Source organism: Rhipicephalus microplus, chromosome 2, assembly GCF_043290135.1.
Source record: "Rhipicephalus microplus isolate Deutch F79 chromosome 2, USDA_Rmic, whole genome shotgun sequence".
Taxonomy (NCBI): domain Eukaryota; kingdom Metazoa; phylum Arthropoda; class Arachnida; order Ixodida; family Ixodidae; genus Rhipicephalus; species Rhipicephalus microplus.
In genome coordinates, this window is record NC_134701.1 from 81,487,471 (window position 1) to 81,514,666 (window position 27,196).

At 43.3% G+C, this 27,196-nt stretch overlaps 1 protein-coding gene and 2 pseudogenes across 4 annotated transcripts in view; all 3 read left to right on the forward strand.

Annotated features, from left to right (window-relative positions):
* The first annotated feature begins 1,906 nt into the window (after positions 1 to 1,906).
* Positions 1,907 to 27,196, forward strand: part of Gnptab (N-acetylglucosamine-1-phosphate transferase subunits alpha and beta) — a 95,479-nt gene continuing 70,189 nt past the window's right edge. For 2 of the 4 annotated variants that reach the window (XM_075886591.1, XM_075886592.1), the window contains exons 1-8: positions 1,908 to 2,491; positions 2,701 to 2,786; positions 3,841 to 3,960; positions 13,781 to 13,962; positions 22,163 to 22,365; positions 24,020 to 24,163; positions 24,242 to 24,283; positions 25,639 to 25,770. In XM_075886591.1, the coding sequence (XP_075742706.1) occupies positions 2,363 to 2,491; positions 2,701 to 2,786; positions 3,841 to 3,960; positions 13,781 to 13,962; positions 22,163 to 22,365; positions 24,020 to 24,163; positions 24,242 to 24,283; positions 25,639 to 25,770 (1,038 nt within the window). In that variant the 5' untranslated portion in view covers positions 1,908 to 2,362. Of the gene's footprint in view, positions 2,492 to 2,700; positions 2,787 to 3,840; positions 3,961 to 13,780; positions 13,963 to 22,162; positions 22,366 to 24,019; positions 24,164 to 24,241; positions 24,284 to 25,638; positions 25,771 to 27,196 lie in introns of all 4 variants that reach the window. The other 2 variants (XM_075886594.1, XM_075886593.1) reach the window with 2 other exon arrangements.
* Positions 6,062 to 9,095, forward strand: LOC142796301 (uncharacterized; annotated as a pseudogene).
* LOC142784009 (uncharacterized) lies at positions 7,763 to 11,258 on the forward strand (annotated as a pseudogene).

Consider the following 27,196-nt stretch of genomic DNA (forward strand, 5'->3'; position numbering starts at 1 on the left):
CTTGACTCAGGTTTACCGTTTAGTTAGCGCTGATTGGCGCGGAGGGTGGCTGCAGCTCATATGGATATTGGGCGACGTTTTTGGTCATCATAGAATTTCAGAATGTAAATGGTCACATCCGACAAAGTCAAGAAGGGAAAATGTGGAGGCACGGATTCTTTCAGGGGGAGGGGGAATTTTTCTAATGCGTGTTCGTACTAGAATTTATGTGTGCCCACGCACCTTCACCATACACATAAAAATGTAAAACTTGAGGCGCCAAAAAGACTTAGCCCCCCCCCCCTCCTCTTATTCCCTGAACCCTCCCCCGGTTTACCCCGTGGGCATCTAGTCGTGCCCTAAAATATGACGGGTGGTCAAAGGTAAGCTTTATGGTTTTGTTAAAATTCAGCACCGTAAACAACGTGAAAACTACATATTCAAATCAGTTATGCATCTGCGGGGATACAAGGTGAAACATCATTTATCAGGGACAACCACGCAATTGACTAGGCATGAACATTGAACCTTTTAGCTGGTGCAACAAGCGGGCGTTTTTGCGTTGAGAACTTGGAGGCAGTCGCTAAAGAAATCTTCTCGCATGTATGTGGTAGAAGATATCCCGTTGCAAAGCTTAATTGCGGTTTGAATGATTACGCACGCAAGGGGGAGAGGCTCGTCGTAAAAGGGCAACTGCTACCGCCACTGCCTATCCGACCAATCATCAGACAAAAAAAAAAAACCTCGCCACGCGCATTTACCACATGACACACCATGAAGGAACTTTGCACGAGTGCTCACCGTCTTGAATGCGTAATCATGCAAACCACTATTCAACTTCGCAGCTGAATGTCTCTGAGCACAGACGCACTAGAATAATTCTTCCAAGTGCGACTGCGTGGAAACAAGACTGCCTCCAGATGTTCAATACAAACGTGCCTCGTTCATTATTCATGCTTAGTTAATTGGTAGGCTGACAGCAATAATTATTGTCTCACTTTGTGTCCCCTAGATGCATCACTTATTTGCAAAAGTGATTTTCTCGTCCCCGCCAGTACAGAACTTCAAGAGAACCATAAATCTTATTTTTGAACACACGTCGAAACCACACGAAAACCTTGCGCAGCGATGCATTCTGACGGGCGAAACTCCCCAGCAGCTTTCACAAGCTTACATGCCAGCGAACTAAGAAAGGTCATGAACGGCGTCTGAACGGTCACTGCGACACCTTATTATTGGTCGGCACCAATTTTCCAAAAAGGGAAACGGAAGCAATAGCCTATATGAAGTTACAGCACGTTGTGGGAAAAGAAGACTTTGCAAACACTCTTTTCTGTCACGTAGTTCGAATTATTCTGCCATAATATATGTGAACTTATTAACCGCTATTTCCCCGTACTGATCGATAATTGGCATGCACAAGAAAACGGAGACCATTTCGATTACCCCCCTACCCCCCAATCGATGAAGAACGATTAATTTCTTTAGCGTTTTTTGCACATGCACATAAGAAAAAGGTGCCTAGCCCTCTCTTCTCAATTTAAATGGAGACCACGCCTTTGTTTCTGATCAGGCACGCTGCATATAGTGGCGCACGGCGCAGGTACGTGCCTCACCGGCTGCGTTTCGTCTTCATCAAAATGCAGCCGGTGTGAGTGGGACTGAACCCACAACCTTGAGCGCAGCTCCACAGCAGCAAGATAACCGCAGCAGGTTGCGCAAGGTCTCCACCCGGTCACGCTTCACGCTACTTCGCCAAAACTCATGGAAATACCCGCTTTATGATGCATTGCTTGGCAATGGCAGGAAACCACCCGTCTTTTTGCCAAGAGACACGGAAAAAATGAAGTCGCGCTCTGCCAGTGTCGTTTATCGCGTTCCACGGCGCACTTCACGCACGTATTCGTTTAAGCAGTCAAAGTATGCCCAAAGCCGGTCCAAGCGTAGAAGCCTTCTGCGAAATCTAATTCTGTAGATGTGCATCTTTAAAAAGCAACCAGCATAATACATCGAGCCCTATCTGTCCTCGAATGACTAAACCTTCAAGCGTAAACGTTCGTGCGAACTCCTACACTGAGACGTAGATTGTGATCTCAGTAAAAACATCCGTAACGCAAAGGTCGCGAAGGTTAGAATTTTGTATTTGGCGCCAAACCAACTAGCGTTTTGTTACGTATCATCATCAGCGGGAACTCGAGTATATCCACGTGATCCCATTCGCCGCTAGACTCGCGTGGTTTGTTTTGTTCGGCGCGGATCGCATGTGCATTTCGCTACGCCGTTCAGCCGCCACCCGATAAAGCAACGGCTATCTCGAGAAAAATGATAAGCCCCGTTCAGGCAGAAGAGCGGAGCCGGAAAGGATCGTGTTCGGGCCACAACCATGCGGCGGACTGTCTTTTGCAAGCTGCTTCAGCGGCAAACCTACAACGTCCTGTCTGAGAAGCGTCTTTGCGTGGTTTCGCTTCTCGCATTCGCCGTGCTGGCCGTCTCGGCTTTCCATTTTTGTGAGGCAAGTCATCGACAAATTGTGTCCAAGCGTGAATTGTGTGATCATTCATACTGCTGTCCGGCGAGCTTATCGCGCGCCGGCTTGAGACTCAGTTACTCCGTAGCCCGCATCGGTTTTTGGCTGTCAGGCGTAAACAAATAATCGTGCGTCAGGAAAATGTGTTTGAAATAACGATCGATCTTTCACTGCTTCTTCTTTGCCGGTCACAGGTTGCGTTTGATTGGAGCAAGACCAAGTATGCGGCCGTCTTTGACAGGTTCCGAGACAACATTGGCGGCGAGAACTACCAAGACAGGTGAGCTACGAAGTTACGTCGTACGTGATGAGCTGGGCCGTATAACTAGCGTACCGGTAGCTCAATTGGCTGCTGCATCTTCAGTTAACTTCGATTTCGAGCTCATTACTCTTTATTGGTTTAATGTGCAATGCTTACTTTTTACGCGTTATCGCGGCTACGTTACCCTTCGTTACAACTATTCTAAAACATATTATGATTGTGGTTATAATTATTCACATTTTATTGATGAGTGAAATAGCGAAAAAGAAGACGCTGACTTTTGGCAGTTACGTATTCGTGTAAATAATTATAGCACAGGGGCAACTACATTATTTTTTGTATACCTATGTCGCTTGTTATGATTGCATTTGCAACATATGTCAATTACGTACCGGTTTTTAGAGTATAGAAAAAGAACAACGTTATATGTAATCGGTAGCACCTGTAATAGAGGGTATATTGTTAAAATTTATGGTTTCACAAATTATCCAGTTAACTGACAATTTTTGTTGGCAACTTGCCCATGACTGATTCTGTCATAACTCATTGTGGGGGTGTGTTGACGTTCAAACTGGTTATCAGCTATTCAAACTTGGCTGATTGAGTTGACTATGATTTTACAGCAAACTGCATATGTATGTGCACATGTACGTAAAATTGGTCTTGTGTAAGCAAGATCCCCTAGCACAAGTACATGACATAAAAAGTGGGCATGCCTTTCTAGTCACCCCTGGCTCACTAAAAAAATGAAAAAGGGATTGCATAGGTAACAAACACAAATTATGATCGTGAACTAAATGCCAAGTGCACGTAAGAAGCTGGACAAGACTATGCATGTTGCGACATAAACGATGCATGCTGCTCAAATGCAAATCTTTAAAGGTGCACATGCCAAATTCGAAAGGGTCTTTCTGGGCTGCATATTTAGTTACAAGGTGTGTGGCCGGCTTTGTTTGGAAATTGTTTGTCACCTTAATGTCTTGTGGTATATAGCTTTGCTGGTCATCTGCATTCACAGGGTTAAATAGTGTTTAAATCTTTTTGTTTATATTTTTTTATGCCCACATCCCAGGATGTGCCAAGACATGCCGATTGATGCTGTCTACACCTGGGTGAATGGCACCGACCCAGAACTCGTGAGGAATCTGTCTCTCATCAGAAAACAACTCATGCTGGAGGCCAACAAGTCAAGGTAAGCAAGTGAAAGAATACGAAGAGGCGCTTATTAAAACTTAAATATGGGGATTGGCAATAAAAAGAGCAAAAAAGAAAACCCTTCGCAGTACTTTACTGCTCTCTCAGTTAAGTGCGCACAATTTTGGCCTCACTGTTCTTAATTGCATGCTTACTCACTATGTGAGTAAGCAATTCTCTAGCACCATGGCGTCAATATTTATCTGTGCAATGTAAAAGTTTGAAGATTAGGGTCGTGGTGAGCAGTACAAAAATGAAATGTACAAAAGAGTCAATTGCTCATAGTACCATGTAATTCGGCATTGAGAATAGTTGCTGTAATATTAACCTACGGATGGAAGTCGCAAAACAGGGGCTTGGTTATAATTATTTCACTCTGTTTTCCTATGGCTACACTCATTCTGTATTGCTTTTTTTGTGAGAAGGTGTTTGCTGACTGCTCTGCCCATATGCTTTATCAGCCTGCACTAATATTTGTGTTAATATTTGCAAAGTACATATGGTGCCAGATGTGTTGTTTAGGGAGTGTTAGCTTGGGAAATCATCATTGTCAGTCTATCTAAGATCCACTGTTCTGAACCTTGCTCCCTCTCTCTTTCTCCATCTCAGATTAGTCCTCTCTTGGGACAACCAAGGACATTCCTGCACTTTCCTAATCTTATCAGGCCACCAATCTTGCAGTACTCTTTCTCTCTTTCTTTGAATCCAATCCAGCAATATGATAGTCCACAGGTTAATACATTATACACAGGTCATAAAACACATACAATGGTCAGTACATAATGCCTTAGGCTTATATACACGTTTGCTCTTTTAGGTGGCCTGCCCAACTGTATTTTTTTCATCAGCTTCAAGATATCGACTACTTCTACTGTAGCGGGGGATATGCACCACTGTCTTCGGCAGCAGCAGAAAGAAAAGCACAAGGCTTGAAGTCATAGGCATGTTCAGGGTGAAAGTTCATTGCCGTAGCTCATCTCCTTATCAAGTCAATGTATGGGGCAGACTTTGTGCTCCTTCCCCACTTCTTAGATGACTAGGGGGTGGTCGCCCCTCCTGCACCCCTCATGCACATGCATATGCTTGAAGTGGAATTTATAGAAATTTCTGCACAAGACTGTTGCTAAAGTCCAATTCAAGATTTTATATTATCAGGTGCATGTACTCCTCTGCTGTTTGCTTGTCTTTTTTTTAGCAACAGACATCTTGTATTTAGTGTATGTGTGTTCTTATGGTCTTTTCCCAAGCAGAAGTCACGAATATGTAATGCAGACAACTAGTGTAGCCTTGTTGCCTGTGTGGCTCCACTTTTCTGAAATTTTGTCTTTGCTTCTGGCATCTCCATTTCTATCATAAGTTATATACATGCTGTGAAAAGTTTTCAGCATCCCTGCATCATCGCAGCACAAGGGGCTGATCAGTCCAGGTGAAAATTGTCGTACCAGTAATAATGGGTGCCTTCGATAAATACGTTTTTGAGTTTCTGGATTTTATTAGTTGTTATAATCATAAACAGTTGTGGCATGTATTGAGGTTGACTGTAATTTGTTTGTTTTACTGTTTCTTTCATTCATCATTTATAACGCCTGGGCTCACTCTGTGTAGTAGAAGTTCTGCTGCATAATGTTCAATATTTGAATTCCAGCCAGCACAGTCCTCTTAGTTATGAAATCAGGGTGCAAGCAGTACTTCTGTACCTACATTTACATGCCTGTTAAAATAAACCTGATAGTGTGGGAGGGCTTTAATGTAATCAGGTGTGCTCCACACTTGGATGTGTACATGCAGTGCCTCCTCTATAACTTTCAGTGCCTGGTAGAACACCCTCTTGCTGCCGTCGGCGCTTTCGTTTCTCCCGCTCGCCGCCACTGCGTGGTGGCGCTGTGCAAACAGGGTCGGGTGCTCTGCCGGTAGTGCTGGTGTGGGCGCGGCCTAGAGCGCTTGTTTACTTTGTTGTGCCTTGACACGTGCGGTTGGGTTTGGCGAGTTGAATGTGATGGAAGTTTTTTTTTCTTCCTTTGTCGTGACCATGTACCTTGCATGACTTGCGATGTCGTACTGCTGCGTGCCGCTGTGCAAGTAGGATGAAAAAAAGAAAGTGCCTGGACTATCTTTCTATGAAGGTCCTGCTGCCGCCGACGTACGAGAGAAGTGGTTGGCCGCTATTCGGCGGGACGGCTGGTCGCCAAATGCAACGTCCTGTTACACAAAGCTATGTAGCCGTAATTTTCGCGTCGAAGACTTTCTTGAAGGAAAGAGACGACAGTTGAAGAAAGGTGCAGTGCCTTCAGTTTTTGAAGATTACCCCAAACACTTGCAGCCAAAAGGAAGCGCTGAACGAAGCACAGCAAGCATTGAAAAGCGAGCTTGTGCTCTGATGAGAGTGGGGAGCGGTCATGCAACAAGTGGCGCTACTGGGCTGTTGCCCCCTGCAGCACCCACACCACCAGAACCTGAATGGGAGGAACCAGAGCCCATGGACATCGCCGATAGTGTCAGCCAAACCGATCAGCGCAATGATGTTACTCATGATAAGGAAGGTGCACTCAAGCCTCGTGCATGTGACCGAGGTATTCAGGTCGACAGCAGGCAAGTGTCAAGTTTGCTGACCACAGAAAAAGCCAAATGGAAAAGAAAAGAAAAGGACCTGAGGAACCAGGCACTTAGGTTGCAACGGACTGTGGAAAAGTACAAATTGGAGCTAAGAAAGCTGCCAGAAGATTCTTTGGTGTCAGATATCTCGTATATCAGACAAAGGGCCACAGAGCAACAGCCTGCAGCATTGTTTTTGCTAGACCAAATCACAAATTTTAAGAAAAAAGGGCCAACCTGGTCTGAAGAGACAACTCGTCAGTGCGTGGTCCTTCGACATTTGTCAACAAAAGCATACGAGCACATGCGACGTGAAACGCTTCTAAAACTTCCAAGTTGAACAACCCTGACGAATTATATTGGCACTACCAGCGGTGAGACAGGCTTCAGCAAACTGGTTGAAACCAGGTTAGCTACAGAAGCTAAAATCTTGGACAAGCCTCAATCAAGGGTCTGCTCTCTCATCATTTACGAAATGAGGATAAAAGAAAAGTTACAGTACCACAAGCAAAGGGATTGCTTTGTTGTGCACGTAGATGTTGATCTAGAACAAAACAGCAGCAGCAATTGAGTCCCAGCAATCTGGGACTCAATTTCAATACGGGCCCTGAAACAGACCGTGGGAAGATAATTTGCGCCATCGAAAACGCTGTGAGCCTCGTAGAACTTTCTCGTAGAGACGAAGCCCGTACGCGTGCTGTGTCTGTGCTCTCTTCACTTCGTCATATGCAGCCTTCCCTCTGACCTCAGCAGAACTTCAGGTGGTGAAGTCACTACGCAATAATAAAGACATTGTAATACTTCCTGCGGACAAGGGCAATGCTACTGTCTTGCTCGACACGAATGACTATGTGATCAAGATTAACGCCCTTGTCGAGGATGCCAGCACGTACCTTCCACTACGTAGCGATCCAACAGCAAAACTTCAATGGGACCTCCAAAAGCTGCTAGCAGACGTCTTTCGCTTCGTACCGCCTACACAATAGTCTTTATATTACTCTTTCCTTTGTAACAATGGATCAGCACCAGCTATGTATGGGCTGCCTAAGATTCACAAGACAGGTGTCCCAATCCGCCCGATTGTCGATTTTACAAGGTCGCCTCTGAACAAGCTTTCGGCTTACCTACACAAGACACTCTCACCGCTCGTTGGAAAAAGTGAAACGCACTTACGGAATTCCGGCAATTTCATTGATAAAGTATGCGACATGGTACCAGATGACAATGATGTTCTAGCATCTTTTGATGTACGGTCACTTTTTACAAGTGTACCTGTTGGTCTGGCAATCGACGTGTGCAAGACAGCCCTTGAGGCAGACCAATCATTGTCGGACAGAACGCCCATCGATGTTCCTGATCTGTTACGGTTGCTTAAGGTCTGCTTAGAGAACACCTACTTTATATTCAGGAGCAAATACTACAAGCAGGTGCATGGCACTGCAATGGGATCTTCTGTGTCCGTCACTGTCGCAAACCTTACCATGGAGGCTGTTGAAAACAGGGCTCTCGCTTCATTTGCTGCCCCGCCCAAGACTTTTCTTCGATATGTGGACGATTGTTTCTGTGTTTTGCAACGGGATGCCCTGCCAGTATTCTTGGAACAGCTAAATTCCGTGGAAGCCGCGATACAGTTTACCGTGGAAAAAGAATCAAACGGCTGCCTTCCGTTCCTTGACGTCCTTGTGAAACGAGACGGTAGGCGCCTGACTTTCAGCGTGTACAGAAAAGAAACACACACCGATCGTTTTCTAAGCTTCAATTCTGTGTACCCATCCTGCCATAAACGTCCTGTTGTGTCTACACTCGTAAAGCGCGCTTGGAGGACTTGTTCTAAGGAAGAAGACGCAGTAGAAGATGTTGAGTTCGTTCGACGCGAGCTGGCTACTTGCGGATACCCGCTTTCCTTCATGAACTCGGTGCAATGACAACTGCAGCATCCGGCTCAGTCACACACCATTGCTACAAGAAAACGTGCATCGGTGCCTTATGTCCCTGGCTTCAGCGAGACTTGCTCGGGTTTCGCGCGGCTACGACGTCCAAGTGGCTCACCTTCCGACACGAAAGCTCCGAGGCTGTCTTTCAAATGTCAAAGATAAGTTGGACAGACATGATTTTCCCGGCGTGGTGTATAGAACTCCTTGCAAAGACTGTGAATACGGATACATTGGCAAAACGGGCAATTAGAAGGCTCCGGGAACATATTAATGACGTCAAGAACAAGAAAGTAGCTTCTAATGCCCTCGCAGAACATGTTGCGTCTACTGGGCACGCTATCGACTGGGATAAAGCCTGCATCGTTGCCACGAAAAGAAACTTGTTACCACGATTGCACATGGAATCTCTGGCCATTCAAACTACTGCGCATACGTTGAACAGAAATATTGGGACACTCCCCCCTGTGTACGCGCCATGTCTGCAACACGTGATAAAACATGCATAAGAAGAGCGCACTACGCCATTTGCGGTCACTGTGAACAAGGCTCCCGTGTGGGGAGCCGAAACGTCTTCTTAAGTTTTGTGTATTTCACCTTGGTCGGCGTTTTTGTTATTTTGCAGCAGCAGCCCTGTTTTAGCCAATTCACTTCTTTGCTTCGTGATTAGTGGCATGAGCACAGCATTCCGAATACCAGTGGCTTACTATTTTATGAAGGAACTTACCGGCGACCAATTTCATAAATTGATTGTTTTTGTAATGAAGAAAGTGGAAGCATGTGGATTTAAGATTGTGCGGCTAGTGACCAACAATCACAAAGTTATTGTGAATGCCATCAAACTTCTCGGCAATGGATTGGAAACCTACAGGACGGAACATCCCTGTGACCCAGACAGACTCCTTTTCATGAGTTTCGACCCGTGTCATGTGTTAAAGAACGTCCGGTCACAACTGTTGTCGCATGATATTGGGCCAAAATGTGAAATTTCTGCTTCCTTCATCAAGGACCTGTACGAGATGCAGAAAGGTTTAGCTGTAAAACCTGTCGGATATTTGAGCCAGAAGCATGTTTTCCCTAATAATATAGAAAAAATGAACGTTGGAAGAGCTGTTCAGCTCCTCTCTCCAAGCGTGACGGCTGCTTTAGAGTACTTGAAAGGTCAAGCTGGGCATACATGCTCCAAATCATTTTCCCATGCAGGCCCAACCATTACCTTCATGAAGAATTTCAGCGCTGGTTTGTACTGCACGACACAAGCAATACTGTGCAGCACATATATCAGAATTTTGCTGATGCTCGACACTATGACGACGTTGAAGATCCTAGGCTCGAATGGCTTGAAGTCACCTTTCCATTGTATTTGGATGGGCTGAAGAAGAGGTGCAACCATCCGCGAGAATTTCTTACGAAGGAGACGTACGAGGCTGTTCTCGTCACCACTTACTCTACAGTGGCATGTATAAGACACCTGCTCACAGATGAGAGCTTCTTCTTTGTTCTTACACGCCGGTTCAACAGTGACCCAATAGAGTCATTGTTTGGAACATTGAGGATGTCATCAGGCACAAATGACACGCTGGATGTTCGTGCTGCACTTTCGGGTCCAGAAAAAATTCTGAAGACCGGAATCGCTGTGGCTAGTGCAGCATCAAATGTTGCTCATGCTGAGAGTTCAACATCAGTGCCCCTACCTGCCGGTGCTTCAAGTTCGCAACCGTCGTGTACTTTGTCCGTGCCGCTTCCTTCTACTGCAAACACAGATGTGCAAACGCCACCTTCTATGCAAAAGGCAGTTGTGGTGTTGCAAAGGCTAACCGCTTCTGTATTGCCTCAGTACCTGCCATCTCTTCAAATATCGGTCACAGCATATGTAGGGGGCTACATTGCCCGTGTGGTGAGTGAAAAAGTGAACTGTGAAAACTGTGTCTCTGTGTGTTCAAAGCCAGCCAGCAACCAGCCGCTCCTGCAGCTGACATGCCACCAGGTCCGAGGTGGTTTCCTGTATCCATCTGACCAGCTCCTTTTTGTACTTGATACTTTGCGAGCTTTTTCAGACTGTGCGCTCAAAGACAACCCGACTTTGGCAAAGCCACTCAGTACATTGACAAGGTACACAATTCCAGCCCTCTGTGCATCAAGGCTCCTTAAATGCCACAGTGATGGCAGCTATGACCACAGGATGCGTCTCATGAACATCATATTTATTTACTTCCTCAGGCCACTCCTCTCGAACTATGCGTTTAATGTGACTGAAAAGCAGGATGCTTGCAAATATTTCGCGAGGAAGCCACTTTCAAGGAAGTATGTAAGGATTTGAGAAATGTTGTGTCCTTGTGTATTATGTGATATTTTATTTTGTCTACAAATATTTTCATTGCAAGCCATTTTATGCACCGCTGTGATAAATATTCTCTTATACAATTTATGATATTTTTTTCTTGTCAGCAAATGTTTTAACCTTATGCTATTGTATGCATGGCTCTGAAAAATAGTTTTGTGCAATTTATGATCCTTTTTCTTGTCAGCAAATGTCTCACTCTTAGGCCAATGTATGCATGGTTGTGAAATATTGTTTCCTTGTGCAGTTAAAGTTTCTTTATCGGCCACCAAATGTTTCACTATTAGGCCAATGGATGTAAGGGTGTGAAAATCATTGTGTTTTTAATTTTATATTTATTTCTTTGTGCACGAATGTTTTAATAGTGGGGCAGCATATTTACGGCTGCGAGAAAGGTTGCTTTCTTCCAATAAATTTTTTTTTTCCTTGTCACCTGGTGATTTAATCCTAGGCAGCAGGTTGAACCCTGGACAGAGAAACAGCACGCCTTTTTCTGAATGTCGGGTTAATATTTCACGAGATATTTTGAATTGGGACAGCAAATCGGTTCAGTTGGATTTCGTTAATGGTGGAATGTAGACTGATTTTGAATCGGGTTTTGTAGAAACTTGCTCCGCGGACGAGCGCCAAGTCAGCAACTGCAGGTTTCGCCAAGTCTTGTGTGTTTGTTGCGAGCGAGCTCAAGAGCTTAGCGATCGAGTAGGCCTTGCTTCTACCGATCATTATCACTATCTCAAGAAACCCTGAAGTCGAAAAAATCGCGACACGAAACTAGCAGCCGCACCTGCGCAACTGATGCGCGGGCAGCGAGCGAAAGCGGCGAAAGACCGCGAAACCCTGTTTGGGTGGCGGCGCCTGGCAGTGAACGGTTGTACTTGCGCCGACGGTCGCGCCTTTTATTCTCCTCCCCATACACCAGGCACTGAAAGTTATAAAGGAGGCACTGGTACATGGTACAGAATAATAAAAAAAGAACGATTGCTATCATAATTTTCAAAATTTCACTCACAGAAATTGCTGTTATAATGCCCCAAGGACATAATTACAGTATTACTCTAAAAAGAAAAGTTTATTACTTTTGCATTGCTATTCATTCAAGTTTTATCATTTTTGTATAGATAGTCTGAGTGCAATGAGCTGGTTAGTCAAATTTTACTCCCTTTATAGAGCCCCTTAAACTTCCTTCATCTCCATTGGTAAACCTTCTTGAAAGTATGCGCCAGTCATCTTTCCTCATTTGTTTTGGTAAACAAAAGTAGCCACCCTCTCTGAAAACTTCTCATTGTATGAGCATTGCTGTAGAGTGCACCTCCATGAAGGGCATTGTGTCATGGCTGCTAGGGCTTGTTTTCCCTCGGTGAACACTCTTCCATTAGGCCTAGTGAAGAGGTTAGGTGGCCATCACAACATCAATGTAAACATTGAGTTCACAAAAGGAACAGAGCACCTGTGTTTGTCTTTTTGAAGATGTATGCAATTTCGAGGTGTCTTGTGCAAAGACTGGAATTTTATGAGGCTGGCTCAGAATGGCTGGCTGACGTTTGGATAGAAGCACCTAAATGTGGATAGAAAATTTTTTGAAGAGGTTGTCGGCTTACATATAGTCCTATGAACGAAGTGCACTGTGAGGCATCAGCTTAGCTTATACATTCGGAAATTAAGAAGGCGTATTGTCATCCTTAGTACATTAGTGTTAAAGTGGGTTGCTTAGTGACGTCCCGTTCTGGGGCGGTGTCTCCTGTATTTCCAACTCGTGTAGCATTAACAATGCTACGTCAGAGATGAATTTTCGCATAAATGCAAATAATTTTAAAGAAAGATGTGGGCGACCTTTGATGCTGACAGGAAAACGAAAAATGTCACTGTTTAAGATGACACACGGACACAAACAGTTGAACGTAGCCATGCAATTGTGCTTCATGCTCTGCTGAATGCGGTTCCTCCGCTTATTCTGTGGCGTGGTGAGTCAAGCATCCACTGTCGAATCAACACGCACCTGTGTGCCTTCTCTTTTGGCTTGTCAGAGAAGGTTAGTGCTGGAGCACGCATCCAGATCACTAAAAGACCAGAAGGAGAGGATTATTCATATCAGCCCAGTCAAATCACACAGAACCAGTTTATCACCTGGTGGTGAACACCTTGAAAAGTAAATTACAAACTAAACTAAACCCACGTGCTCATTTTTTTTTATTTTCATTCTTTTTTTGCTCTTCACTCTTCCCTGACGACTCTCCACAATTTCGCATTAATCAACTGCTCGGCGGTTGGCAGTCAGTGCTTCCCATTTCACTGCTGCTTGCGGTTTTTTTCTGAGATTTGGTTCAAGTAGAGGACTAGGTTGAACCCCATAAAGTTTCCAGCAGTGAAAGTTGTGAGGCAACAAGAATAATGGTCTGAAACTGCACCAGGAAGTGAAACTTCAGGTTAGACGGTCCTTGCGGTTATATAGGCACACATGCCAGAAATGGGCACTTATAGGCTCTATAAGAACGCAGTAAAAGCCCTCCTTAGCCTCTAATTAATGCTCATATCTCAAAGTAGCATTATAATAGTGCCAGCAAAAAAAATAGGCATTTGCCTAAAATCCAGTCTCTAGAGATTACCTATAGCGAACTATATTGTGTGGCCACTATGTTGATTTTCGTCAAAAGGAGTAGCACCATATAGAGCTGCCGAAATCTCCTAAAAACATACATTTAAAGAAAGCAGTTGCTCTCAATATTTCTTCTTTTTAGTATTTGATCACATTTCTTAGAGAAGTAGTAGTTCAATTATAAACTGCCATAACTGTAAGTGGCGGCATGTAAATAATTATAGATATGTAATCTATGCCTACAAACCTGCCTCCTAAAGCATCGCTCGTAGTTTCTGTGTTGCTTCACAAGGTCAGACTGCATATTATACTGCTCTTCATCTGTTCTGATGATGAGGGACGGTGCCTTTTTACTTTTCAGCCCAGCAGTGTGCCCGTTCAAGATGTGCGTCATGTCTCCGATCCTCATACTCAAGCCTGACTTGAATGACTCGTCATTGCCAACCGTGCAGGATGCTGAGGTTGAGCGGGTCTTTCGGCTGTCGCACAACGTCAAGGAGCCACGCTCTCTCGGGGCTCTTCTGTACTCCTCTGTGGACGCAGGTGAATGGCCGAACATTTGCAACTGGATTTCATTTTACAGCTTCAATTCTTTAATTGTCGGTACTCTGCCTATCTACAGATCTGTCATTTACAAAATAGGTGCAATGGCTTCTGTGGTTTTCTTTAGCTGGAGCACCTTGAAGGGGACCCTGCAACACTTCTCTAATCGTTGAATGTCTTCATTAAAGCAGTTCATTGTCCGAATCGACTGCCGCAGAAATTTTTAGAATTTGTCAAGCACGAGCCAAGTTACAGTAATTTCCCATCTGAATTAGTTGTTTCCCCTCTCATTTTGTACCATTGAGTGTTCTGAAAACTACACATAGGGAGAATGGAAAGAGGGCACGAAGCCGCAACCATTTTTTAGTGTGCGTCATGACCTTGAGCACATTTTCTTTTTCATCAAATGTGGGGCTTCCTTTTGGTGGTGTAGTGTGCGTTGGCTTGTGCTGGCAGTGGTAACCGTGCAGCTTCTCCAATTATCCAGTGACCATGAAGTTTGGGTTTACGGCATCATCATTTAGGATCAAGCATCATTTGTCAAGACAAGAGTGAGTGTTTTTTAGCTGGCTTTGAGAGTTAATTGTCAAGTGCAAGGTGCATGATGCGTAATGTTTAGCTCATGTGCTCTCACGAGTTTCGACTGCTCACTGGCAACGTTGTCTGACCAAAAAGTGTCACAGGGTTTCTTTATGTTGAAGGGGCAGTGTCACAAAAATTTTGGTCTGCTTTTTTTTTTACTATGTGTTGCTGGGAGCATAGTTTTGATAACATGGCACTAGGTTTGTGTGAATATTTGAATGCTTTGAATATTCAAACGAATATCACAGTATTTAAATTAGCTTCCATTCAAATTTAAATTACTGAAAATTCCGAAGTATTCAAAATGAACGAATAGATGTGTACAGTGGAACCCCGATTATACAACTTCAGGGGATCACGCAAAACCATCGTATAATCTGGGCGTCGTATAACCGAAAAACTAAGATTATATACCGCGACACTCAGCCTTGCTCCAAAAGGGGGTACAGACTGCTTGAATAAGCCTCATGGCCCGACCTTCTACCTCTGCAATGAGGGTAGATTAAATTATTGTTGCCAGTAGTAGGTAATGGCAGCAGTAATTAGTTGAAGGAGGTGCGAGGGAATCTTTAATTTCAGCCTTCAAAACAATCAAATCCAACGTGCATCGTTCTATGGATAGAGTCCGAAAATTGCCTGCGCGTGAAAACGAAACCGAAACCGCGTTGCGGCGAGCCTCCCATCAGAATAATCAAACGCAGTGCCGTCGCTATCACGTAAAGGTGATAAACCAGGATTTTATGTACAAACGCGTTCGTGCGCGACCGAGCTGTGCGCTTTGTATTTTGTTGCCTTGTGAAGTGCAACTGGTAATGTCCCGCTGTTATTGTGAACGTTGACGTCAAGTGAAAGTAATGTTGCACAGCGAAAGCAAGTGCGTCGCGCCCTTATGCGTGCGCAAACCAGTGACTGTGAGTGTGACAGAGACGGGAGATCAGCCGTATGTCAATGAGGAAATGCTTTTGCGGACCGAAATGCGAAAATATCAATTTATTGGTCAGCTGAAACTACTGCATGTGGATAGAACTTGACTAGGTAACGAACCCGGATACGTATACACGTGATTGAGGTGAATATAGAAGTGCATGAACTTCCAACAGAATAAATTTTCCATTCGATGAAGATGACTCTACTTTTCCTGTAGTCCACCTTGGGGTACAAAAGTTCATATTTTGCACTCGTGAATATTTGGTCAACATGTGATTCGAGGAATCTGAAAGTCGTTGTTAGGTGCAGGATCGGCGTGAAACTGCGTCATTTAACTAAGGTTTTTAATGTGTTGTTTCTATGGAGATTTTGCCGGAACCAAACTGATTCGTCGTAAAATGCAGGTCGTCGTGAAACCGGGAGACGTATAATCGAAGTTCCACTGTATTAACCTGCGTGTAATCTCCGTAAAAGGTGTTTCACTGCACTGTAAGAGTACTAAGCCCTGGAAGCACTTACTTCAATGCATATTAGTCAGCATGTAACTTTCGGTAAAGGTGGTTTCACTGTAGTGAAGAAGTGGTAGGACGCGAAAACACCAATTTATTGAAAATCCGCATTGTCCTGAAGCCCCACTTCAAGGTTAAATGACCGTAGCACCCTCACATAGATTCACCATTATTGATGTTTAAAAGCTTGTTGAACCGGCCTATATGCTCGAAGTGTAGTAAATATTAAAATGTAACATTTTTTTTACACGATATTGTTCGCATTGTACTGAAAGTCAAATCTTGGTACTATTCAAAGATGTTTCCACTTCTTTTGAACTGAAAAAAAAAAGGGCATTTGCACAGGTCGTGTTTCAATTTTAAAAATATATATATTGTGTATGTTAGTTGGGCCATCAAAATTGTGTTTATTTACCTTGATAAGATGCGAATTTTATTAAAAAGTATTCAACCAATGTAACTATTCGCTGCGATTCTAAAATTCACTATTCGCACAAGCCTACACGCCTCACATCATATGCTGCAGTGAACAACAGATAATTAATTGCAGTCTGTTTATTACCAACCAGTCTTACTTTTGGTTTGGCAGAGCTCTGAAAATGACAGTTACCCAGGTGCAACTAACCACATGTTAGCAGACAACAGCTTCCCGGGGACTTACACTCACACGACTCCTTGAGTAATAATGAAACAGTTTATAGTTGAAAAAGTAAAGAAAAAGGAATGTTCACACCGAAGATGCACTCGAGTTCATTGCTCGTGGGAACGTACACACCATCCGTCGAACTAACTCATTTCTTGCACCTGCACATGCACAACCGCACTGTCACACGGATACACACACACTGCTACTGAGACAAAAATTCTACGAACAGGCTAGACTTGAGCCCGCCACGAGTTATAGCACACGACACAGGTGCAACTAGGGACCAGGTAATAAAATAGCTAACACTTGGTCCTCCTGAAATCTGAACGTCCTCGTTAACAGCACTAACCTGGGGCAAGTGGGGTTCAGGAGCCTCTTTTTTTTTTTTTTTACCACGGACCTTGCATTCCTTGACGTTTTTTCGGATTGTTTATGTCCCTTCGTCCGATGTAGGTGCAGCAAAGGTGCTATTCGGCACTTCTACTATGTCGATCTCTAGTATTAGCGCGCAAACCAGTCCCGCTGGAGTTATTGCACAGCACTATCGAGGTTCGTTTAACCTACCCAAGAATTTTGAATTTTGGAACTCTGTTATAGAGGATCCAACATCCACTTTACAGCTTCGTTTCAGCTTTCTTGAAGTTGTCACGGGCTTCTCCTTCACCATTTTCTTTCCTTGCTCCTTGACATTCGAGCTGGAGCTTCGTGCAGAAACTTGTACCTCTTCTGGGGTAGCTCATACAAGCTGGTGACGCCTTTGAACCGTAGAAAAAGTAACCCATTTCAAGGTGTCACTTTGGCGTATGCATTCCTCCTTGGCGCTCAGCTGCACTCCTTCGTCACTTGCATAAGGTTCAAGATGAGCAAGCGGACAGTCACTACAATGACAAAACTCTAGAGAGCTTCCCACTCTTGCATAGGATATGTAAAGCAACTCGGTAAATGTCCTACCGACCAATGAATCCACATATTGAGCTTCATCTGGGACAAGAAAGATAAGTATGTCCTATGCCAAAACACCATCGATGCGTAAGTCGATCTTGCATCTTCCAATGCTTTTTTGCCACAGGCACAGAGCTATTTCCAAAATTATACAGGTCTGTTATTTCGGCGATGATCTCTAAGCAATATCTCGCTGCTGCGGAGGCACGCAGAAGGCGGCCAGAACTGCCTGCGTCGATGAGTCCAACAACAATGAACCTTTCATTCATAGTGAGTCCCCTCAGCACTGCACTCGTGTTCTTGATTTCTCATGCTCACTCTGTTTGTTACCGCATTTGCGTAGTTGCGCTGCGGCACAGCGTTGCAGTGACGCTTCGTGTGTTCTGTACCGTTGCAGCGAAGACACTTCATCAGCCTTTCAGTTGTGGACAGTCTCTCGCTATGTGGCCATACTCGCCACAGCTGTAGCACTTTTGTTCTCCCTTTTCATTAGACAGAGGGGGTTGCCTGTCCTTGGTACTGCCCTCATCAACTGGTTTTATTGTATGCGATGCACTCGCATTCTGAGAACGTGTTTTGTCGCTCAGCGCTCTCTGGTCACGCGTTGAACCGAAGAACTTTTGCCTTTCTTGCTCAATCTTTTTGAATTCTTGAATGTCGTGCATGATGTCATCGTCATCTTCATGACTTTTTCCCAGAAACATCGTGCTCAGTTGCTTCAAACATAGCTCTGTGATTATCTGTTCATGAGTGTCCCATAAATTCATGCTCGCCTCCTTGCGCAAACGTACCTTGGTGTTGGAAATGGACCACTGAGCTTTCGTTGCTTTGTTGGACGCGCTCATGCATTTTGTGCCAGTGTTCCACCGCACGCGTCTGACTAACAAAGTTTTGTTGAAAACGCTCTTCGAAATAACTCAAAATTTTGAAGTCGGATCTCCCGGAACGCAGCCAGCTTCGCTGTCTCGCTTCGCTGTCTCAAGTATTAAAGACTCAGGCCAGCTGTGCAGCGTCTCTGTGGAGTGGAGGTTTACGATAGAATCTTTTGCTGATGGTGTGTCCTCGCAGCTATCGAAGCTTAAAATATTCTTCCTCAGGTCGGGTGTCACTTCAAGTGATTCGACTGGGTATTAATATATTGCATTATTTTTGCTGCACCACTCGACAATGTCGGCATGCTTACCGGGTGTTTAGAGAAATGTGTCTAAAATCCACAAAAATCAAGAAAATTTTATATCTGCTATAGCACTCGGAGCATTGAATATGAAAGCCAAATTATTTACTTTTAAAGAGTTCAGCTACCGTTAACGTCATGAGAGAATTCAGGTTCTTCATGCAAAGAACTCTTTTTAGTAATAGAAAAAGCGGCTTCTTATGAATGTTGTGGCATAATGAAATGAACCAAATGCCGTGATTTTCACTGCGGAATTTCATTGAACTTCACTACAGCTGACCTTTTTTCTCCGAAACTTGTATTAATTTATTCATAGGTAATTTTTTTATCAAATACTCCATATCTTGTACCGTATTCATGAAAACGAGGTTTACATACCTTTGTAAGTGCTATGAAAGATTATTGCTTTGATTACCCTTTTCCCCCAACCAGCATTCTTTCGATGGAGGCGAAAATTCTGTATGCCCGTAGGCTCAGATTCGGGTGCATGGTAAAAAACTCCAGGTGGCCGAAATTTGCCGAGCTCTCCACTATGGCCTCTCTCATAATCATATAATGGCTTTGGGAAATTAAACCTAACATATAAATCAATCAACCAACGTTCCACAGCTCTAAGTGGACTGGCAGAGCCCATCGGCATCCGCCGCACACGCGTGTTGGCTGGAGTGTTGGTAGAGACGCCGTCAACACCTCTCCGCTCGGGCCGCTCGGCATAGCACAGTCCCTGCGGCTATCGCGGTCTGGTGGCCACTGGTGGAAGGAATCATTGTCCGCGCTACCGTGTCGCCTGCGGTCGGCACACTAGTAAGTGTATTCTAGGCATTATATTGCTACTAAAATAGAACTTCCACAAACCGCTAGACTTGAGCCATTCGCCACTAGTCGTAGTGCATGACACAGGTGGCACTAGGAACCAGCTAATAAAATAGCTAACACTCGTAGCATGTGCAGCATGCTGAACAGGCAACGATCACAAACTGTGGGGCACTTTTGCATTACCTGTATCTCATTCTCTTTTATTCTTTTGCCTGCCACACATGTTGCCTGAAGACTATTATTGATTGTCGTGTCGTGATGGGGCTCAGGGTTTCCATACTTTCCACACATTCTCTGCAGGCATGGACTTGGGAGCAGCTGCCAAAAAGCCACATGTGGCACTAGTGCGGCAAAAGGGGAACTTCCACTATGATGTCATAATTACTAGCTACGCCAGCTTCTTGGTCACTGTGGTGTCATTGCAGAAGCTGTAGGTCACCTTCACGTCACCTTAGATGATGCCAATGTCATGAGGTGCAGTTTATAGGGCTAGATTGTGCAACTATAATATTCATATCAATTGCCTTCCATTATATTCGTTGCTGAGATTTGGTAGATCATATATGCATGTTTGCAGGAATCAAATCCTGAGGCTATCTCGGTCACGAAATTTGCAAGTACTACTTTAAAACTTGTTCATTCTTGAACCCTGCAATGTTTGAGAGTTACTTTTAACGCGGGCACAATTTTTCTGGGGTTCCTTGCATAGGATGGAGGCATGCTTGAGAGCTGTTCTTATTGTTACATAAGTAAATGAAAGGGCTCCAGATAACAAATCTCTGTGGGAAGGTTGGATGTGGTGGAACTAGCAGTTGATGTAACAATACAAAAAAAAAAAGGAAAGGTGCTAACCCCCTTGGTGCTCCCCACCATCCTCTCTCCCCAAAAAAGGCTTAGATGTGTGCAAAGATGCAAACCTTAGCTCACCAAGTGGGTAAAAATTAAAATAAGAGACAGAAGGTTGTGATGATCGAAAATAAGGTGCCCTGAAATAATATGTATGGCTTGGGAATGCAGCTCTTTGCCATTGGGACTTGGGGATGATTTTTCGGCAACATGTGTTCTTTCAAGAGATGCTGTTACGAAATCAAAATGTGACTTTCTTGAAGAACTTGGCATGTATATTTCTCTTAACAACGTCACTCTCAGTCTGTTTACTAGCATAACCACAAGGAAAAGCCTACAGCCAGTTGTTGGTAGTGCAAGGCTGCAAGGAAATTTATAGCCCTTCTGCTACCTTGCTGGTTTCCACAAAATTCATTTACAGTACTGTGTGGCCTTATGTGTCAAGACTGGTACAGCGACTGCCCCCGAAAAGACGTTTGTCTCGGGTGCAATGCCTTCACCATGTCGAATTCTTCAGCAACTATGAAACAATCTTCATCAAAGTGCTCATAAAATGGCTGTGTTTATGCATATAATGCAGTATCACAATGGACCGTCGTTAAATAGAACCTGAAAGGACTAGGAGAGTCTGTTCTGTTTAACAGGAGTTCCGTTTACTGAGACAAACAGGGGAGCAGAATTCAGGTACAAAAGCAATCACGGTAGAGGCAGTTGTTCCATTTAAGCAGTAGTTTCGTTTAACAGATTTCTGTTTACTGAGCATCTACTCTATTAGCCCAATTTCACTGATATTTACGTGAAAACAATGACTGCTATTTCCAGTTCACCAACACGCTGGTATTCATTTCACCTTTTAATAAAAATTGTGGGTGTACTAGTGCAAGGCAAGTTTTATGCTCTTGGTGCGACACTTGATTAAGAACAATGGAAGTAACGGGGAATTTACAAAGTGCTATAAGGATTTTCACTAAACGGCTAGTGCCATCACTTGAACAACACTGCCTTGAATGTTTTAGCTCCGCGTATTTTAGTCGATAGCACTGGACAAATTAGTGTGTTTAAGTTATTGCACATTGTGCTAAACCAATTTGCAAATGGTTTCATTGCTGAAAGCCAGTTCGTGTACTGTAGTAAGTTTTTATTTTTCCTCATTGGAACTGACCGGTGTGAAAGGATGCATGTTTAGAGTGAATTCGAACGAACCCATATCAGTTCTGTTTCGAAACTCTGGGCATCCGACCTCTTTTCATGACTCCCATTTCATTTTTGCTATAACTGTTTCAGTCATTTTAGCAGCGCGTTTTTGGTTCTTTAACAGATATGTAGTCTACTAGTGTAGTGATGTGGGCTTGTTGGTGTATAATGGAAAGACAGTTACTCAGTGCTGGTTAGTACATCATGTCTTTTTTCTTATTCATTCGCTTGGTTGTCTGCTTCTTGTAGCGTATGAAGGTTGCGCGATTTTGTTACGTTTATGTGAAAGCACTTTTTTTTTATCGCGGTCAAGGTACAAATTTTATTGTTGTGTGTAGCGCCCTTGTGTTTTTTGTCTCTGCCTTGTTGTCCTCATCCTCACCAGCGCTAAGTAAATACCTTTCTTCAACAGAAAGCTACAAATTTGGCCTGATTTTGTCTCTACCATTTTTTAGACCTCTGAATAAGTTACCGTTGCTATGCCTAGAGCTTGAAGAATGCAGGCTGGAGCAAAGCAGCAGATCACTGCATTTATGCACTCTCGCCTCTCTTTTTGTAAAACAGCCAAGCGGGGTGCTACGATTGGCCACACACTTGTGTCTGGAAAGAACGTTTCCGTCGGTGTCACGTTCGTGACCGCAGACACCACAGCCAGCAGCACCGTCCCAATAGAAGACATGCTCATGGTGTCAGGGATCTCGTCCGGAGTAAGCGCCCAGGATGTGACAGAGAAGTTGTCGTATGCTTTGCAGGATGGCGTTGTCAAGGTAATTGAAGTCATCCAGTGTTCAGGCTGGCAAAGGAATTGTGGTTTCAGGCAGCGAACTTTCGTTAGAGATTTCCTTCTCTCTTCACTATTACATGACTGCTTTTGACACTTGTGAAATTAAAGTACTTTCGAACATTGTATGTGGCTGTGGAGGATAGGCTTGCACAGGATTTGAGGCATCTTTGTTTTGAATGCACTTCTTTTCCTTCACCGCACAAGGATTTTCCAATCTTTTGGTTATTTTTGCATATAATACAATTTCACACAATTTGTAATTCATTATAAGAAATTCTTGGAAGTGACTCATTGAATCAATTCTAAATGAACTTGTTACCATATTTCACATACAGGTGTGAAAAATATGTGTAAAAAGGCATGAATGCACTTGCTACCATGATAAATACAGCATTCAAGTGTCAGCTTCAATATTCAAGCAGATTTTTTGTGATTTGATGTCAATTTTGCAAGTGTGATTCACTGCATACTTCCAGTTCGCACCCACCACAGTTTTCTAGTGGCTTACCTAAGTACTCGGCTGCTGATCCACAGGTTGTGGGATTGAATTCCTGCCACAGTGGCCGTATTTTTGATGGAGGCAAAAATGCCTTAGGTTTGTGTGCTTTGGTTTAGGTGCACGTTAAAGAACGCCACATGGTCGTCATAATTTCTGAAGCCCTCCACTACGGCATTTCTCATAATCATATTGTGGTTTTGGGGGTGTAAAACACCAGATTCTTCTTCTTCTTCTCATTATTATTATTATTATTATTATTATTATTATTATTATTTTTATTCCAGTTCAGCATACTTGAGGCTTTGAAGCCTTCCTTCAGATCCTTTATTATTCATCCTTTGTTATGAAAGTTGTGATGAAAATATTGCTTGCAGTCAAATTAAAATTTAGTTGGTCTGTTTTGCGATTCGTCATAATGATTAATCACTGCAAAGCATATAGAATGTCACTCTACTGGCTTCCTTGCTTTCAAGGAAAGGTTGTGTATAGGCCTGTTCATATATTTGAGCACTTGGAATATTTGAATGGATATTAATTTATTGGGTGTTGCTTCAATTTAAATTTAATATATTGATAATTTTGATTGAAATGAACAAATAGCTGTTCGCATGTAACCTCAGTAAAGCAAGTTTCACTGCAGTGGATGGGTTCTATACCATTAGTACATCTTTCCCAAGGAATATCCGTACTGCCGTGAAGCCCCACTTCAATATTTAATGAGTGTATTACCCTCACATCTATTCTTCTTTTTCTAAGTTTCAAAGCTTCTTATAGCGGCTTATGTGCTTTAAGTATAGTAAGTTTGAAAATGTAACATATTTTACTGGTCATGACTTTCATTCTTCCGAAAGTCAAATCCTGGTAATATTCAAATTTGCTTCTACTTCCTTTGAACCTTTGAACCAAAAAAAGAATGGCATTGCCACAGGCCTCGTTTCATTTAAATAAAAGTATTGTGAAAATTAGTTGGTTCATGATTTATGACAAATATGCTCATTTTTCTTTATAACAAGTGATATGTATGATTTGAATTCATTTCAAAATTATTCAAACCAAATAACTATTCGCTTCAGGCCTGAAATTTACAATTCGTACAAGCCTACTTTTGTCATAGATCGATCCTTTCAAACCTGCGCAGGTGTACATGTACGAGGAAGAGAGCCTGGCTCTAGTGGTCACCTCTGGGAAGTCGGCAACCGAGTTGCTGTCCAAGGTGAATGTGTCGCTCAAGGCACGACTAGTCACAATCAGCCGAGTGTCCCTAGTCGTCGATCCCCTGCTGGTGAGTGGCAAGCGTCCTTGTGAGATTGAGGGCCTTGTTATCTCTCGGATATGTAAGTGATTGTGTGCCAATGTGCAGGAAAATGAAGATCTTGTGGCAAGCCGATTCGCTGACAATGACGTAAGTTTTGAGACTTTATCCTGAATAGATAATTTGCGGAATATTTCTTCTGTAGCTGAGCGAGCAGCCAGGCTGTTCTGGTCTTATTTTGTTACTAATGTTCTGGTGTTTCATACCATACAGTGGTTGTGTGTAATACTGTGTCCATGTCTTGTCTGTTTTTGCTGGCCTTGTGTATGCATTTATTTTTGTGCCCTGCTTGCCAATTTCCCAACCGCGAATGCATAAAAACTTGCCCAGCCATTGCTGACATCTTAATGGCAGATGGTAACTGTCTTGGGGCCTTATCTGTCCCATGTGTACATTGAGCCGTTGTATGTGATATACTAACTGATGTTGCTTAATCATAGTGATTGAACATGTTGAAATATAAAACATGCCGACTTATTAGCAGTGGTTTCAAATAGCATACAACAGATCATACTGCCAGCTTTGTGTTTGCTTTGCCTGACACTATAATGTATTTCAGGACCATTACTGTTTTAATCAGTGGCATAGCCTTTCTATGCAGAGAATTGTTTTCAAGTACTTAATGCAACATCTTTGAATATGACATTTTCATTCATAAGCTTTTTTGTTGCGCTAATTTGCTTTAGGCTCCTCTATCTAGCATTAGGTGCGGAAAGTAGCATAACATACAGTGAAACTTGTTTATTGTATTTTTGTTCTTCCTTTCATTTATGCCAACTTATTTTTGAGGTGTACTTGTGGCCTTTACCTGTGAAGATTTTTAATGGCATCTGTAAGCCTTGTTGTTGGTTTCTATTGTAAGCACACCCCATACGTCCTTGTGTTTAATCGTACGTCCTGAGAACTCGCAGGGAAATGCAAGACTGGTTGAGTAGACACGCCACTTCTGTGATAAGAATATAATGGAAATAAGTGGTCACATTTCTCTCCCTCTCATTCATCTTTTTTGCTTTCATTGCTGCCTGTTGTCTTTCTCGTTTTCCACCATGCATCTGCGTACTGATTGTTAAAGTGTTAATCTAGTCACTTGCTTCAGTTTGACTGCAATGCTGGACAGTCCTAAGATCTTTGCTTAGTGGGTTATTGGAAGAATACATCGTTTTGTCATAGAAGGTGCATACAAAACTTGTTTGCAATTTCTTTGCCAACTTTGTCTGCATTCTTTCAGTAGTTATCATGTTCGACAGCTAAACAATCATAGTACAGTCCCTTGCTTCCTTTCTCTTTTTATTTCAATAGAAAGAAACTGGTGCTAAAAGTATTATGGGCACTTCTGAACTGACCATGCTACCGTTACTAGCACAGCCTGGTATTTCTTCAGAAAGGAGCTAGTGGAAGGGGGGAGCAGTGTTCTTGTGTGGTCAACTCTTACTTTCATTCACCAGGAACTGAAGTACTCGCTGCGGTCACTAGAGCGGTATGCACCCTGGGTGCGGAAGGTCTACATAGTCACCAACGGTCAGATTCCTTCGTGGCTCAACTTGGACTGCCCTCGAGTCACTATAGTTACTCACGAGGTACGCATGCCTGCCTTCCCTTTCTTTTCTTCCTTTCCAGTTGTGACAAGCGTCACTCTTGTTTTGCAGCAACATTATCAGCAACTCTGAGGTTTCAAGTTGCTTCATGTACCCCTGCTTCATAATATGATAATTAATGGCATAGTGGACTTATGGCATTGCGGCTTTATGGCGTAACAGCTGTACTTGCAGTAGTCTCTCTAATAGAGTTTACAACAGGCTTTTGAAAAGCTGCTCCTCCAGCGTATGCAGTGACTTTGCTGTATGTTCCTCACAGGCATAACATTTCTCTTTTTCAAGTTTTATAGCTTTGAGGTAATTGTGCCTTAATGTTCTATGCTTAAGGAATAGAATGCTATATTAAAGTTTTGAGTGTGACACAACTGGCCCGTGTAATTGCTCTACACTAGGGTTTGGCAACCTTTTGAGGCGGAGCACCAGGTACATATCGCTCACGCAGTGGGGTGGGAAGGGGGGTGGGGTGAGGCAGGCATGGGGGGGGAAGGGGCTTTGCAGGCAGAGCATGAAAATTCACCAAATCAGTAATAACTTACAGAATTTGATTGTAAATCGTGTTTGTCTTTAGTATGCATCTAAAAAAGTCACGATCAAACATGGGTTACAAGTGAAAATCTTACTGTAAGTTAAAACTGCAATGTCAGCTTTCAAATAGGAAGCAACAAAAAAAAACAGGGGGGGGGGGGGGGGGCATGTCATTTTGGTGGCTGCATGATACCACCTTGTGGGCCCAGGCCTGCGTGTTGCCGACCTTTGCACCAGATGACCACTTTGTCTCGCTATAAATCTGGCCTTTAGACGTGACGTTTGCTCTGAGGTAAGTGTGTGAGCCAATATTATGGCAATGTGGCACCATCTAAAAATGGTAGAAATGGAGCCAGTTCTTGAATTACATAGCAGTAAATTGACACCTTTCATTCCGTAAGCTCTGTACATCTTCGTATGCTTGTAAGCTTCTGTGCTTATCCACGGACTACAAACTTCTTGTGCTGTTGAGGGGGCACTACGTTCTAGGAAACATTGTCATTGTATTTTATCTACAAAGTAGGAACCTTCAGAAGAGGTGCAACTTCAGGTTTACTTGTAAAATTATCAGTTATATGTCAGAGAGAATTCTGAGTGAATTTTCATGCCCAATCACATGCATCAAGTATGCTTTTGTTTTGCACACAAGCGAGGCTTGTTTTATGTGTGTGTGTGCTTTTCTGTGTGTTCTGTCCATTTTTTTGTTTATGCCCTTCTTGTGTGCCCTGTTAGGGCACACTAAATAGACTTGAACACGTCATGTTCCGAGCAAATGAGTTCCAGACAGCTCACAGGCCAAAATCGTCCTGCCGATACCGTGTTGCATAGCATATTAATACAAATATGTTTTCATTCGTGAAGGCATGGCCATTTGCCCAACAGT